The 14511-nt window shown below is 53.5% G+C and overlaps 7 protein-coding genes across 7 annotated transcripts; 3 read left to right on the top strand and 4 right to left on the bottom strand.

The window, feature by feature from the left end:
• Positions 1–333: 333 nt before the first annotated feature.
• On the bottom strand, positions 334–5186 carry N7474_008362 (putative ABC bile acid transporter; the record flags this gene model as incomplete). The annotated part of the gene is made up of 3 exons (XM_057199772.1): positions 334–2145; positions 2204–4792; positions 4851–5186. The coding sequence occupies 3 exons, from the start codon at positions 5184–5186 to the stop codon at positions 334–336; spliced, it is 4737 nt and encodes a 1578-aa protein (XP_057050473.1).
• Positions 5187–5689: 503 nt separating this feature from the next.
• On the bottom strand, positions 5690–7150 carry N7474_008363 (uncharacterized protein; the record flags this gene model as incomplete). Its single annotated transcript, XM_057199773.1, has 3 exons — positions 5690–6274; positions 6347–6550; positions 6614–7150. 3 exons carry the CDS (start codon positions 7148–7150, stop codon positions 5690–5692), a joined length of 1326 nt encoding a protein of 441 aa, XP_057050474.1.
• A 339-nt stretch (positions 7151–7489) lies between these two features.
• N7474_008364 (FAD-dependent oxidoreductase) lies at positions 7490–8974 on the bottom strand (the record flags this gene model as incomplete). Its single annotated transcript, XM_057199774.1, has 2 exons — positions 7490–8661; positions 8716–8974. The coding sequence occupies 2 exons, from the start codon at positions 8972–8974 to the stop codon at positions 7490–7492; spliced, it is 1431 nt and encodes a 476-aa protein (XP_057050475.1).
• Positions 8975–9545: 571 nt separating this feature from the next.
• Positions 9546–10600, top strand: N7474_008365 (YeeE/YedE family protein; the record flags this gene model as incomplete). Its single annotated transcript, XM_057199775.1, has 2 exons — positions 9546–9833; positions 9896–10600. The coding sequence occupies 2 exons, from the start codon at positions 9546–9548 to the stop codon at positions 10598–10600; spliced, it is 993 nt and encodes a 330-aa protein (XP_057050476.1).
• A 244-nt stretch (positions 10601–10844) lies between these two features.
• N7474_008366 (glutaminyl-peptide cyclotransferase family protein) lies at positions 10845–12044 on the bottom strand (the record flags this gene model as incomplete). Its single annotated transcript, XM_057199776.1, has 1 exon — positions 10845–12044. The coding sequence occupies one exon, from the start codon at positions 12042–12044 to the stop codon at positions 10845–10847; it is 1200 nt and encodes a 399-aa protein (XP_057050477.1).
• Positions 12045–12098: 54 nt separating this feature from the next.
• N7474_008367 (uncharacterized protein) lies at positions 12099–13106 on the top strand (the record flags this gene model as incomplete). The annotated part of the gene is made up of 4 exons (XM_057199777.1): positions 12099–12314; positions 12370–12424; positions 12476–12634; positions 12685–13106. 4 exons carry the CDS (start codon positions 12099–12101, stop codon positions 13104–13106), a joined length of 852 nt encoding a protein of 283 aa, XP_057050478.1.
• A 564-nt stretch (positions 13107–13670) lies between these two features.
• Positions 13671–14465, top strand: N7474_008368 (putative histone h1.3.; the record flags this gene model as incomplete). Its single annotated transcript, XM_057199778.1, has 2 exons — positions 13671–13808; positions 13857–14465. The coding sequence occupies 2 exons, from the start codon at positions 13671–13673 to the stop codon at positions 14463–14465; spliced, it is 747 nt and encodes a 248-aa protein (XP_057050479.1).
• Between the last annotated feature and the right edge of the window lie 46 nt (positions 14466–14511).

Consider the following 14511-nt stretch of genomic DNA (forward strand, 5'->3'; position numbering starts at 1 on the left):
GATGGTGGGAGGGTGATCGAGGCGTTCGGCACAACCACCTTGTTAATTTTACGGACGCGATGAAGGCATCTCTGATCCCATTGAGACTTGGCGGTGTTTATTATATATCTATCTGTAATGGTGAGAATGATGGGTGCTGGAGAGGCTCGTCGATTCTTCAACGGGCTTTGATGACGCACTACCCTACATTTGATCAACCTTCAGGCAATTATTCTGCAGAAAATGCAACAATGATTTTATTCTTTATCCATCGAGATGTTCAATCTGGACCCAAATCTGAATCTATACGCAAACAAGTAAAACAAAACTAACAAACCGGGACTTTTCTTTCTTTCAACCGAAAATCATCTTTTGCAACACATCCTTCTCTCCACTGTTATCCACCAGGTTCTTGAACACCCCTCCTTCAATACCCATCAAATCCTTTGGAGAGCCAAACTCAACCGCCTTGCCGGCATCCAGGACAAGAATCCGATCGAAATCCGCAATCGTACTCAGTCGGTGCGCGATGACCAGCAGGGTGGTTGCGTTGCGTCCGAACTCCGCGCGGATGGACGTCTGGATCAGGGCGTCGGTTTCCATGTCCACGGCAGAGGTGGCTTCGTCCAGCACCATGATCTTGGGGCGGGCGACGATAGCCCGGGCCAGACACAGGAGCTGCCGCTGACCCTGGGAGAGATTGAGGCCACCCTCGGAGATCGTGGCGCTGAGTGATGTAAAAATGTTAGTGTTGGCGTTGGCGGTTGCGGTAGCTGTGTCTGGGGTCGTTGCACCGGTGCTGCCTGGGTGGCGTGGCGTGGCTGTGCGCGAAGTCAGAGTCTCGTCGTCGTCAGAGGTAGACGATATCAAGTGCACGCGTGCCAATGCATCGTACAGATCTTGGTCACTATATTCGCCGAACGGGTCCAGGTTCGAGCGCACCGTCCCGGAGAACAGAACCGGGTCCTGCGGGATGATGGCCAACCGGCTGCGCAGATCATGAAGCTTGATCTTGGACACATCGAGTCCATCTATCAGGATTTGGCCTGCCCGCGCTTCAAGGAAGCGGAACAGGGCCAGAGTCAATGAAGACTTGCCCGCACCTGTCCGGCCGACCACACCGACTCGCTGGTTCTTTTCGACGGTGAAGCTCAGTCCATTCAGCACGGGAGGTAGGTCTGGCGCATACCCAACCACCAAGTCAGTCACCTCCAGCCGTCCTTCCGTGGGCCAGGCAGCGGGCGCGTCGGCACCGCCCTGGTTCTCAAGCTCGATGGACGAATATTCGATAACGCGCTCGGTAGCGTTCATGTTCAACTCGGTGCTAGCATACTGGCGCAGCGCCATTGCGATGGCAGAGTTGAACTGCAGAGCAAAGCTAAGAGCGAATCCTGCCAGAGAGGCTGTGATACCGGGCATGTAAACGACCAGGGCCGCGGTGAAAGTTGCGAAGACGGCACCGATGAGGTTCATGCGGAAGCCAAGCCAGCGATTGAACAGCCACATATACCACCAAGCCTGGGCATGGCGGTTGATCTTGTTGTAGATAACTCCAATGTAGGTCTCGCTCTTGCTGAAGGCGCGGATGGTCACCAAGCCGGCCAGACTGGACCCGAATTGCTCAAACACGGGGCTCTTGGCGATCGACTCAATACGCTTAATCTCTCGCGCCCCAGCCAAATAGGTCAGAGCCAGCTTGAGGGAGACCAAAAGCAGAGCCACGGCAAAGATGATGACCACGGGCGAGACAAGCATGCCGGCAACCAGGACCCCGATCACCTCCAGAAGCTTGGTAGCCGTGAATCCAATATCGTACCCGAGTCGGGAGTCGATCATGTGGAAGTCTGCAGTGAATCGGTTGAGAATTCGTCCAAGGGGAACGGTGTCCAGCCACCGGAGCGGAGCGCGAAGCACGGCGAAAACCAGCCCTTTGAACAAGTTCCTCGATCCCTTGACGGCGGCGTTGAGTATAAAATAGTATCTGGCTGTGCCAACCACACAGGCAAGCACTGAAATGCCGACATAGATGCTTAGATACATGGCAAGATTGTCGTCTCCGCGAGTCGTTCTCGTTGCATTCATCGGGTGCTGCAGGAGAGCAGAGAACTGCTCGGGATGCGCCTGTGTGTTGGACGAAGAACTGGTCCAGACATTGACCCACCACGCCTGTTGGAACGAATCATTAGATGCGCGATTGTGTTCAGTAGGGCTATTCTATACTTACTCGTCCGACCATGAGCACCGAATTTCCGACGTAGACCACACTTGCCAGCAGCCAGTAACTCCAATGGCCAGCCTGGGACAGATAAGCCGCGTACACGGCCAGCTTGACCCTGCCAGTCTCGCGCTTCTCTTCTTCCACGAATTTCCTGGGGGTTTTGGTGCTCGTTGGCTCAGCAGCAGTAGCACCGTTCATTCCCGTACTCGGATGCTGATGAGAGGTATTCGAGATCACCTTCTGAAGAGTTGTTTCTTCGTCATTGAGAATCTCATCGCCCTCGGCGGCAACATGACCCCCCTCTTCCACAGCATTCTCTTCTCGCAGGATATCTTCCAGGTGATTTGACTTTTTAAGCTCATCAATCGTGCCCGCATACTTGACACATCCGTTTTCCAGAAGCACCGAGTAGTCCGTACGAGGAAGACACAGGGCGACATGATGCGTCACCAAAATCCGAGTGCGGTTCTGACCAAGCTCCCCAGTAAGAGCATGCTCATAGACATGACGGCCCGTGTGGGCATCCAAGGCGCTGAAGATATCATCCATGATAAGAATGCCCGCGCGAGAATACAATGCTCGAGCAAATGATACGCGCCATCGCTGGCCACCGCTGAGATTGACGCCATTGGCGCCGATATCTGTTAGTTCGCCATCAGGAAGCATGTCGAAATCTTTTTGCAGGGCACATGCGAATAACACCTTCTGGTAGCGCTCTGGGTCGAACGGCAGCCCGAACAGGATATTGTCTTTGATCGATGCGTTTTCAATCCACGGAATCTGGGCAACGTAGGCGATGGCAGAGTCGATGATCCAGTTAGCCGAGGTTGCCAGGTGATCGAAACGTTCACTGATGGGAGGAGGAACGGGGACTTTGACGGTCCCTTCGAGGACTTCACATTCTCCCAGAAGGCATGAAAGCAGCAGGCTCTTTCCAGATCCAGTTCGGCCGGATACGACACTGAGACCCTTCATGGGGAAAGCCACATCCAAACTGCGAAGTGCAAACCGGTCCTCATCAACTGCCTCGTCCTCTGTTTGATCTGCGGGCCATGCTACCGAGGCATTTTCAAAGGCGATGTTCTCAGCAGGGACCGTGTTGACGACTTTATCAGGCGTCTTCATGTACTTGTCGATGCGGTCTGCACTGACCTTGGCTTCCAGACCATCGGCCATTAGTTCTGGGATAATAGCCAGCGATAACTCCAGGGCACCAAAGACTGACATGGCCGTGAAAGCGACTGACGCTTCCAAACCACCGTGAATCACAGCATACACCGTGAGAGATACGGCTGACAACCCGACAGGCCCGAGAATCCAAATTGAGATCAGGCCGATATCATAGAGGAACGAGGACCACAAAGCCGCCAGCTCCGTCTCCCGCACTTCCCCAATGCGATTCTGCCACTGCTCCTCGAGAGCAGAAAACTTGATCTGCCGGATCCCCTGGAGGACCTCGGTCACGACGGCCATTTTTTGATCTCGGGCCTTCATCAGTCGGTCCTGGGCATTGGAAAACTTCTTGGCGACGTAGATATTCAACGGCGTGACGAGAAGCGAAACACCCAGACCGGCCAGGGTGCTGCGCCATCCGAGAATCTTGACCAAGAAAGCGCAGCCCAGAAGCACCTTGGTTATCGCAAGCGGGATGAGGTAGTTAAAGGTCGCAAAGTCCGCAATCCGCCTAGCGTCCACGGCCACAAGGTTGATGACGCTCTGTCGGCTTTTCTTCATGGCCTCTTCGTCGTCGTCTTCTTCCGGTTCTTCCAGCAGTGCCTTGGATGAGGCGTCGGGCTTAGTATCCGCATCTTTCGATTTCTTTGTATGCTTAGCATCTTTCCTTCGCATAGCCTTGGCAAAGATTGTGGCGGAGAGTGATTCGTAGATGGGAAGGCCAATCCGGTAGCAAATCACCCAGAACAACCATGAGTCAACGCTGGAAGAAACCAGCATCATGATTCCCAAGGCAAAGACCCACATCCACGACTGGAGGGCAGCCCACGATTCCGTTCCGCGGGCTTCCATCGAGTTCAAGATGTTATACAACGCGACCTGGGGACCAAAGCTCAGGATACAGGCGGCCAGAGTCAACATCATCTGCAGACCAATGGACTTGTAGTGAGCAAATATAATCGCTTTCCAGATCTTTCGCGATCCCAGGGCTCGCTCGAAGTTGGCTCGCAGGCTGTGTGCGCGCACGGGTAATGGCAGCTTCGGAATACTCTCGATATCCAGTGTCCTATTTTTGACTGCATACTGGAGAAGCGTGCTGGCCCAGGTAAATGAGAATCGACTGAGTACGGAGACGGTGAATTGCTGGTCCACCACCTGGCCCTCGAAATACACGTCTGGTCGGCGCGGTAGGATAGCGCAGAAGAAGCCTCGGAAGAGTGCGCAGGCAATTTGCACGATCAGCAGAATGACCCAGGACCGGGTTTGAGGAAGAGTTCTGCCGCCGTACGATGCCAGGGCAATCTGCGCACCCGGAAGTGCTACGGCGATGAGACTGCCCCAAAGTGCGTAGCCGGCGTGGTCAAATCGGCGTGTTGGCCGCGGCTCTGTGAAAAAGACGACCGTTTGAATAGAGAGAAAGATCTAGATTTTTGATAAGACCTAGGTTTACCGAGACAAAGTGATTGGACTGAAAACATACCCAGACACCGAATTGCAGCCATACGAGCGGCGTGTAGTCGGCATTGTACTTCAACGTTGTCAGAACGGCCAAAGCCAGAGTGACCAGCAGTCCGGAGATCGAGGTCAGGGTGATCAAGATTCGCTGCCATTTATCCGAAAAGGCCCGCAGCGATTCCTCGGTTGCTTCGCCGTCTTCATCCCGATAGGCGCCCTTTGCCAGTGACTGCTCCTCTTCCCGGGCCGCCTTGCGCGCGACTCGGCTGGTGATACTCTTGATAGCAGGTATAGAGACCAGACCGACTAGACACACGGCCAGCCCGCCTGTCGCGAAGGAGGTCACCTGCGGATCAAGCATTCTCCATAGTTCTCCCTGGGGTGGGATTATCGGTTTAACGAGAGGAAAGATGGAAGAAGAAAGAAACGGACCGGAGTTTGAGAGATTATCACCACCCGTCCGTCAACGTGACATCCAAGCGGGGAAACTTGACTCCATAATTCTGGCAACTAAAAACTCCCTAGACCGATTCTTCTGAGTCAGACTTATTCATAGGATTATATCATAAGACGCGGAACGGGCGCCAGATCTACGCCAACCATCGGTCTGGATGTAACGACAGCGTATACGAGTGACTCACGTATCGGCCAGATAACGTTAGATGGTTGGCGGGCACTCGATTGGGAGAGACAACCCTGCGCAATCCAGTGGAGTCGACACGCTCGTGCCTCCTGCACACCCGATCCCGCTCGAGATACGCCACGGGCGGCGCAACCCGCTAGAACTACATGGCAGTATGGAAATGTAGCCGATGGGACGTGCGCACACAGCCTCCAACGACAGAGCGAATCCATCGATCAATCTCAGTTCAAGACCGCCCTCCACCCCCGCCGACGGACAAAGTCATCGACGCCCTCGTCCTCGAGCACATCCGCTCCGAGGCGTCCCGTCACCACACTCCGCTCAATCTCCGGCCCGCACACATAGAACGGTTCAAATCCCAACACTATTGGTCCTTCCTGAGTATCCGATTGCCGCCGCGTCCATTTTTTCTCCTTGGTCCGGACGGGCGGTGCGAACCCCGAATTGAATCGGTCCAGACTGAGATACCACCGCCGCTGGTGAATCGAGCCGATGGTATTAAAAGACCCCGGGTAGGCATTATTTTGCTGGATCTGTAGATCGGTATCATCGTTGTCCGAGTGGACCCTCTCATCTTGCAGGCTCGGCGACAGCGAAGAAAGCTTGTCATCCGATGGTGGTGGGGATTCCGAGCTAGAAGTAGATTGCTCCTGAGCCGACCGTTTGGGTCGGATCTGCATAGCGCGTCGACGCCGTTTCGGCCCGTCGCGAATGGGTCTCACGAAATCAGTGCTTTTGTCCATACGTAGTGCAATCGTATACCCCGTCGGCAGCCGCGTCCCGTGTAATCGGAGGCGGATCTTGCGCTAGAGAGCGGCGGGTTGGTCGCGTCAGCAGAGTTGCCCCGCTTTCCCCAAATGGGAAATATAGATACGCACGTTGTTAAATGCTTCATGGAGCTTCACACTATCGGGCACCTGTTCGCTCGGCGAAACGGAGATGGGGTCGTCGGAGACGTCGGTCCGAGAATCGTCGGTTTCCGGCTCGGCTTGATCTATGTTGTACGGCAAAACCTCGTACTCGCCCGTGTCCCAGATAATCATACTGCCTGTTTTGGAAGATGCCGTTTCAATTAGATGATTCTGGGATGGCAATATGGTCAGAAATAATAGTTAATAGCACAAGATGACATATCCATCACTAACCCATAGACAATGAACGCGAGTTTCAGTTGCATTCCGATTCAATCGCTGGCTATTCGGATCCCCCGGCAGGCCGTACATGATGGACCAGCTGACAGAGCTGGTCTCTGAGAATTGGAGACGGAGGTCATAATGGGTGCCCGCGACAGGGTGGTCGTGCTGGTGGATCACGAAGTGGTGTCCCTGCGGATCTTCGTTGCGTCGGTATAGATCGATCCACTTGTCGATCGGGAGTCTGGGCGTTGCTGGTAGGTCTGATAGTGGACGTATGCACTGGCTGAGTTTGGTGGAGATGGTGGCTAAATGGTTGTTGATTTCGACCTGACCAGCTTCAATGGCCGCTAGACTGTGTGCGGGCGTGTTGGAAGCATTCGTGTCTGGAGATGACTCTTTTCGAATGTGCTGGTTTACCGTAGGTTTTCTTGGCGGAGGCGATACGGATGCCTTTAAGCTGGAAAGGAAAGGGCCTCGCGGCCCAGGTCGATCTGTATCGTATGCGCCGCTTTCTTCGTTGCTCTCTGAGCTCCAGCTGCGCTTCATTCTGGAATACGCGGTTAGTTTGCAGGTAATTATCAGTCGAAGCATACATGGGATCAACGAACCTGAGCTGAAGAGGAGGAGAAGGTCGAGCATCGAACAAGCAGATCGAGTGATGCAGAGCTTAGTCATTGGCATCAACAACAGTTGGCACATGGAAGTAAATAATCGCTGACATTGAATTCTCACATAAATGCTACTGGGTATCTAATATCTAACAAATAAATAGAAATAGAATCATCACTGCATCGACCTCCGGAGTCAAAATCTTCGAAATCCATAGTCCATCGCTCCACTGCACGACCGTGACTGTTAATAATGAATATTATTAGGGTCATGACGCTACTTCGAAATCACGGCGATACTCTGCGGGTTGTGAAAAATATCATGTGGGTCAATGGCCGTTTTGATCTGCTGCAGTCGGTCCAGATTCGTGCCCCAGTATGCTCTCTGAGGGTTTTCCATGTATGGATCCACATACCCCGGATACGACCCGAAGAGATTTCCTGGGCGAGCAGAAGAGATGGTGTCACTCAGACCATTGAGAAAGCTTTTGGTTGTCTCTGGAACGGGTTGGTAAAAGTTGATCGCATAAGACTGCATCCACATTATGGTTTCTCGATGGGCGTACGCGGTGGCATTCACTAGGACATCATTCGTCGCACCCCCCTCCAGGTCGAAGATGACGAACCACGCGATGGTTCCCTTCGAGGTAGTGTCTATGTAGCTGAACAGGGCATCCACACCGTCGTCAGGGATGAGCGTGTCAGGTGTGAAAGACATCGACTTGGCGTAAAACGATTGCGGAATGCCGCCTCCGATCTGTAAGATGAGCTTCTCCGCCGCGCTGCTCAGCATACCTAACCAGTTTGTCAGATGCACCACATTCCCCGAGTTGTTGATGGGGAATTGCTTCTCAAGCTCGAAGGCATTCCACTCGTCTCGGGATCCGAAGAAGGTGCCAGACACCAGGACGCCTCCTTCGAAGAGGACGAGCTCGCTCGAGAACTTTCGACTTAGAGTATCCTGCGATATCAATCTCTGCCAGTCTTTGAAGAGATTGGCCTTTGCAGCGCTGGTGCCCAGGGTGAACGTGAATGCATACTGAACGGCTTCGGTGGGCTCGGGGTGCGTGAGAACTTTGAACAGGGTGACGATCCCGAAACTGGCGGCTGCGCCCTTGATGGCGAAGAAGACATCTTGGTTCTGTGTGTCTGAGGCCCAGACAATGCTGGCGTTGGCCAGAACCACTTCCGCCTCCAGGACATGGTCGAGTGCGGTGCCCCATTCCCGGGACATGGCGCCGAGCCCGCCAATGGTGAAGTGACCACCCGAGCCTACCTGGGGACAAGAGCCATGGGCCATTGCACGACCTCCTGCATCGTGGAGACGCATCTGGACATCGCCAAGGAGTGTACCGGCACCAATAGTCGCGACGTGGGTATGGTTGTTCATGGAGAACTGCTGGAAATGCTTCAGGTCGACCACGAGCGCGCCATCAGATCCACCCAGGCCTGTGATGGTACATTCCATCAGATCAAGACGAGGATTTGAGGGGCATTACCGACCATAGTTACCATAGCTGTGACCACCACTATGGGCTTGGACTTTGTAGTTGTATTCCGCGGCGCATCGCACAATCGCAGCGACCTGGTCAGTCGTCTTCGGGTACATGATCACGGCAGGAGCCACGGGAAGATTCAGATTGTAGAGTGGCAGAGCATGGAATTGGAAGAATGGGTCGCCTCGAAAGGCTACCAAGTCTGCGTTGTGGCTGACAGCCTTGAGCAGACAGTCGTGGCCGGGGATACTGGAGAGGTTCCCCATACTGATTCAATAGGGGGATAGCCAGGAGTTTTGTCAGATGAAACGAAGAGCTGCCCAGAGAGACCGAGGAGTTGATGGAAGGAAAGAGAGAGACAGGATGCCTGGTGCACGTGGACAGCATGGTATACTTCCTGCCATGACGACGGACTGAGCCTCATACTTACATCGGACCATGATTATATGCTTCCCCATTACTATCATTGGCTATTCATGCAACGGATGGCTGCCAATGCAGGGACTCGGTGCAACGGACTGGGAACTATAGAAATGGTAGATCTCGGAATGATCATCCACAGTCTTGGCTCGTCGGGGAGAGTTTCGGGGACCATTTCTTGGGGGTCCCCGAATGCGGAAAGCAACCAGCTAACTTTAGACGGATCCTTTCGAGCCTCCTTTCTGACGTTTGACATTTCCCAATTAATGGGATCCTGCCTTTCCCTATCACATCCTAGTCATCCTCTCCCAACCCTGGTCCCTTGAACATAAAAATAAATCTCCACGAACTCAACGACCACGATGCGGGATTCATGACATCAGAGAACTCTACCGTGCAAAACCAACAGTCCGGAAAATGTTCACTCCTATTCACACCTCGCTCGGCGCCCTGCTGCTCTTCCAGGGCTCGTCGGGCCTGCTCCTGCACAACGGCGCCGTCTTTGGCATCTCCTCCCTACTATCGGGATGCGTCTTCAACCCCAGTCGGGACAACGTTCCCATCATCGCCGGGCTAGTCTCCAGTATTGCTCCGGTCTTCCTTCTAGTGCCCTCATTGATCCCTAGCTATCCTCCTGCACCGCAATCGTTGTCCTCGGCTGCTGCCACCCTGGGTGTGGGATTGCTCTTAGGCTGGGGAACGAAGGTAACAAGTGCTATCCGTCTCATCACAATGGATGCATGACTGACATGTTGTCGAAATTATAGAATGGCCGAGGTTGCACGTCCGGCCACATGCTCTGTGGACTGTCACGTCTGTCGCCACGTTCGCTGATCGCCACGGCTGTCTTCTTCGTGACGGCCTTGCTCACGGCCAATTTCGCCTCGGGAGGTGCGAATATCCCTTCGTGCGGTGCGACCCCATGCTACACTCCGGTTTACCCCTCGTCGTCGGAGCTGGTCTTCATGGTGGCCGCGGTGCTGTTGGCAAGTATCACGAACCTTGCGATCGTCCCGCGGATGCTCCATCGATCACCAGAATCCAAGACGATCTTCTCCTATGTGGCGGGACTGGAATTTGGCTTGGGCCTGTTGATTTCCGGGATGGCAGATCCGGCCAAGGTGCTCAGATTCTTCGCTTTCCTGACTGACCCGTCTCGCTTTGATCCTTCGTTGGCTTTGATTATCCTGTTTGGGATCGGGCCGTCGTTGATCACATATTTGAGCGCAAAGCCCGGTCAATCTCCAGAGAAGGGAAAACCACAGACGAAACCCACTCTGGCGGAGCAATGGAGACTTCCCACCGCGACAGTGGGTGATATTGATTGGCGATTCATTGCGGGTGCGGTAGCGTTCGGCCTTGCGTGGGGCTTAAGAGGAGTATGTCCCGGCCCGGCGATTTTGCGAACCGTGCTTCAGCCGACCTGGGGCTTGGTGACGATGGCTGGGTATATGCTGGGAAATTTGTTCTAAAAGCCCCAGGGCATCGGACCAAAAAGTGTACTGTTGGGCAGCTTGTTCTTTCGCGCTGAAAATATCATCCATTCACAGACTGTACACAGGAGATTATTAGCAAGGGCTATGATCCAAAAACAAAATGTACAAAAATCGTTAACATGTCATACATGCTAAATAAACATCATTGGGTATAAAACATTTAAAACGACCATCCAAAGGTCAAGGATCACACGAAGGAGTGACAAACGGAAGCGAGCGCTTACAATTCATCCCTTTTGTCCAACCCGGTCGCCTCTGCGTTGGCTAGCGCCTCATCTCTCTGTGTTGGTCCATCAACAGTGTCGAAATACCCTTCGAGATCCATCCACTCGGCGGCGAAGGCAGTCATGAGCATGCTCCAATCCTCCACGGTGTTTATATCCAGGTGCTCTCCATCATCATCAATCGTATGCCAAACCGGCTGGAACCCTGTTTTCCGCATGGGTGTGAAGTCGATCAGATGAAGTATCTCCACGCCTCGAGCCAAGAAAGGAATGTGATCATCCTGGATACCGCCAAACGCCTTGAGTTCATGCTCATCTTTAGCAGCGTCAGGGAACCATGACGCGCCAGGCGATGACTTAAACATGTCTAGTGAGCGGAGGCGCTGCTCCAGTGAGGCCAGGTGCTTATAGGCCCAGTGCGTAGTCTGGTAGTAGGACAAGATCGACGGGCCTTGCGCACCTAGCAGGTCCAGAAGCACAAACAGGGAGATGGCAGACAGCGGAGTTCTGAAATCAGACATGGCTGGGTGCATCTGAGTTTCCCACTGTTCCGCTAGAGAGCGGGCGCCATACAAGGAGTCCTCGTCAGTCCAACTCTTGAAGGCCTCCTCGCCATCAAGAAAGATTACCTGGATGCCCCATTTCAGGTCCAGTGACGAAGCCTTCCTTCCTTGCATCGCATCCCACTTATTCCCTAGCGCTGTATCGATGCTGCGCATCATATGCATGATAATCGCGCATGGCGCCGCGCTGTCGATGGCGCCAATGAATCCCTCCGGCTCCAGCTTGCTGTCGTAGTGCGCCACAAATGTTACATACTCCACGTCGCCGGGCGAAGTTCCCGGTGGATCACGCGAGGCAATGAAGTTGACGAATGGCACATCCTTTCCATTGGACGTCGGTGTCGTGGAGGTCGAGTTCTGGAACTCGATCTTCCATTCAGGCAACGTCGTCTGAAAGAAGTCGACAAAGTGATTGAGAACTGCGGTGGACCCGGGGGTGCCAGGAACACGGGGAATTAGAATCGGGGACAGGAGAGCGCCATTGTTGATGTCGAAGTCATTCCCTGGCCGGGGCAAGCTGCGTAGTGTCTCGTCGGAGACGCTCTCGTAGGCCTCGCCGGGAAGTAGTAGGGTCAACAGGCTAAGGCCGAGTAGGAAGAAATGGCGACAAAGGCCATGATAAGCCACAGACATAGCGTCCAAGAAGGAGACACGCTCCGTTTGCACTCTCAAAACACCGAGACACGCATGGATGTTGCAGACAGGCCAGCTATGTCAGACAAAGGAACCAAAAGCGGTGATGTGGGTGGAAGGCGGTCACCACTTTCTGTCGGCGCAATCTTCGCCTCGACAACAACTTCCTTGAACAACCGCGATGCAATTCCAGATCCTACTCCATCCGCAATTGCGGGCCTCAATTCCAAAATGTGCGCAGAGGAATCTGTGCAGACGGCTCGTCACTCGGTTCAAGACCACTCACACTCGCGCCTCCCAAAGACATGACCAGATGTCTTTCAAGTCCAAAGAGTCCGACCCATCATCTGCACCTTCAAGGGCCGCAGCGGTCAGAAAGGGTATGCTGAATTTCTCCAATGGCAGATCGGCATGTTGACTCTATTGCGCAGGACAACCCGAGAGACTATTGGTCTACTATGGAGGGACCGGCCGGGCCATGTTCCTCGGAGTGCTTCGCGTCACCACGATCCTCCTCTTCGGAGCAGCCTGTTTAATCGTGGCCCCGGCTTGCCACGAGTCAGATTATCCCTGGTATACCACGCCAGCAGGTAATATTTCCGTTGATGGACAATCAATCTGCACATGCTAAAACAAACAGTCATCGCGGGTGGTACATTACCCATGCTGTTCGTTGCATACACCTCAGCGCCCTACGTCAACTTCATCCACCTGGCATTACCTGCGTTTGCACGCAGAACCCGGGAAACAGCATTCCAATACGCTAAGGATCTGCCACCCACAGCTATCTTGTATATCAACACGATGAGATTCAACACCATCCCGCGACAGACATCAGTCCGTGTTGGGGACCTCATCCCAGACCACGATCCGATTCGGCCTGTTGCCTTTCGAAATCTCTGCCCGGCTCCACGTCCATGGTGGGCAGGGCGATCTCCTACGCAGTTCTTCACGGCCGAGAAAAGTCAGCCGGGGAGGCAGTCTTCGGTCTTCTATCCTGAGTTGTGGCCGCATATATATCGGCGCATCATGGGCAATAAGCGTCCGCCATCAAAAGTCTAACCAATAATATCATCATTTTATCTTCTTCTGTATATATATAGGTGGTGTTTACAGTTCAGCCTCTGTGTATTTATTTATATCTTTCATGTACTCTTTTCCCTTCGGTCTGCTGGCTGCCTGCTGTCCTCGATTTTCAAGTTCACCCTGCTGAGCGAGTTTTGCGGCAAACGCCGATTCTTTTTCGTTGTGTATCAAGCAGGTTCCTCGAACAGTTTCCAGCAACTCTTCTCTTTCTCCTTCCTCCATCCTCCATCCTCCTTCACCTCGCATCCACCGATCTTCCTTCTCTATTATCGATCACTTTTATCTTGCACAGCAACTTATCCAAGGTACATCAACACCTGTCGTGCTAGATATCTGCCACTCTTCCTCTTTCATCTTTCATCTTCCTTAGTTGCCCTCGCGCTTCACATTTGTGCCATGTCTTCAAGCTTCGCCCTGCATCGCACCAACTTCTTCTTTCATCCTCCCTCATTCACTCTCAGCACGTTGGTGAATCTTATTTGACCTTCAGCTGACATATGACTATTCTCACTTCCAGCCTCCCACTATTCCTTCCCGAAAATGTCGACTCCCGTGAAGCTGTCGACCCCGGTCAAGGGAGATGCCAATCCCAAGAAGTCGGATCTTCCCTTCGGCCTTTCCTTCTCAGAGGCCAGAGTCCTCTTGATTGGCATGGCCTGCGCCGCCGAGAATTCCAAGGTATGTAATATTCGCACGGTTAGAGACCTACATGCTAAAATATGATAGCCCAACCATGAGCTTCTTTATCAACTCGGCGGCTTCAAGAACCCCAACAGTTCCCGCGTGTGCTACAACGCGGCCCGCCGCAAGTTTGAAGACAAGTTCGCTGAGTTTGTCCGTGACCTCGGCATTGAGCTTCCTGCCGATCTGCTCAAGCCTCGCAAGGCCAAGCCCAAGACTCCTTCGAAGAAAGGGGAGGCTACTACCGACGATGAGGACGCCAGCCCTTCGAAGCCGGCTACCAAGGCATCTGGCAGTCGCAAGACCAAGACTTCTGTGAAGAAAGAAGAGGTTACTACCGACGACGAGGACGTCACTCCTTCGAATCCTATCTCTAAGGGCCGTCGTCGCAAGATTGACTCCGACAGTGAATACGAGCCAGTGGCCAAGGCCGCTCGTGGCCAGAATGGCAAGCAGGCGAAGATCGCTTCGATCTCCAATGTCAAGTCTTCCAAGTCCGAGGTCGTTGACAACATCGCTGCCGAGCAGGCCACTGACAGCTTTGTCGAGGCGGAGGAAGCTGCCCTGACTCAGCTGGCCTCTGCTCCTGGGTATGGCGAATCTGCCTTTAACTACCCAGACAACGAGGAGCTCTTTGCGGGAGTTGAAGTCTAAGTTGGCTTCTTCCTGGCCATCCCGTCCTGTCATAGCCTTTTGCTGC

The sequence above is a fragment of the Penicillium riverlandense genome (genome assembly GCF_028828495.1).
Source record: "Penicillium riverlandense strain IBT 135883 chromosome Unknown utg000007l_segment0_segment0, whole genome shotgun sequence".
Lineage (NCBI taxonomy): Eukaryota > Fungi > Ascomycota > Eurotiomycetes > Eurotiales > Aspergillaceae > Penicillium > Penicillium riverlandense.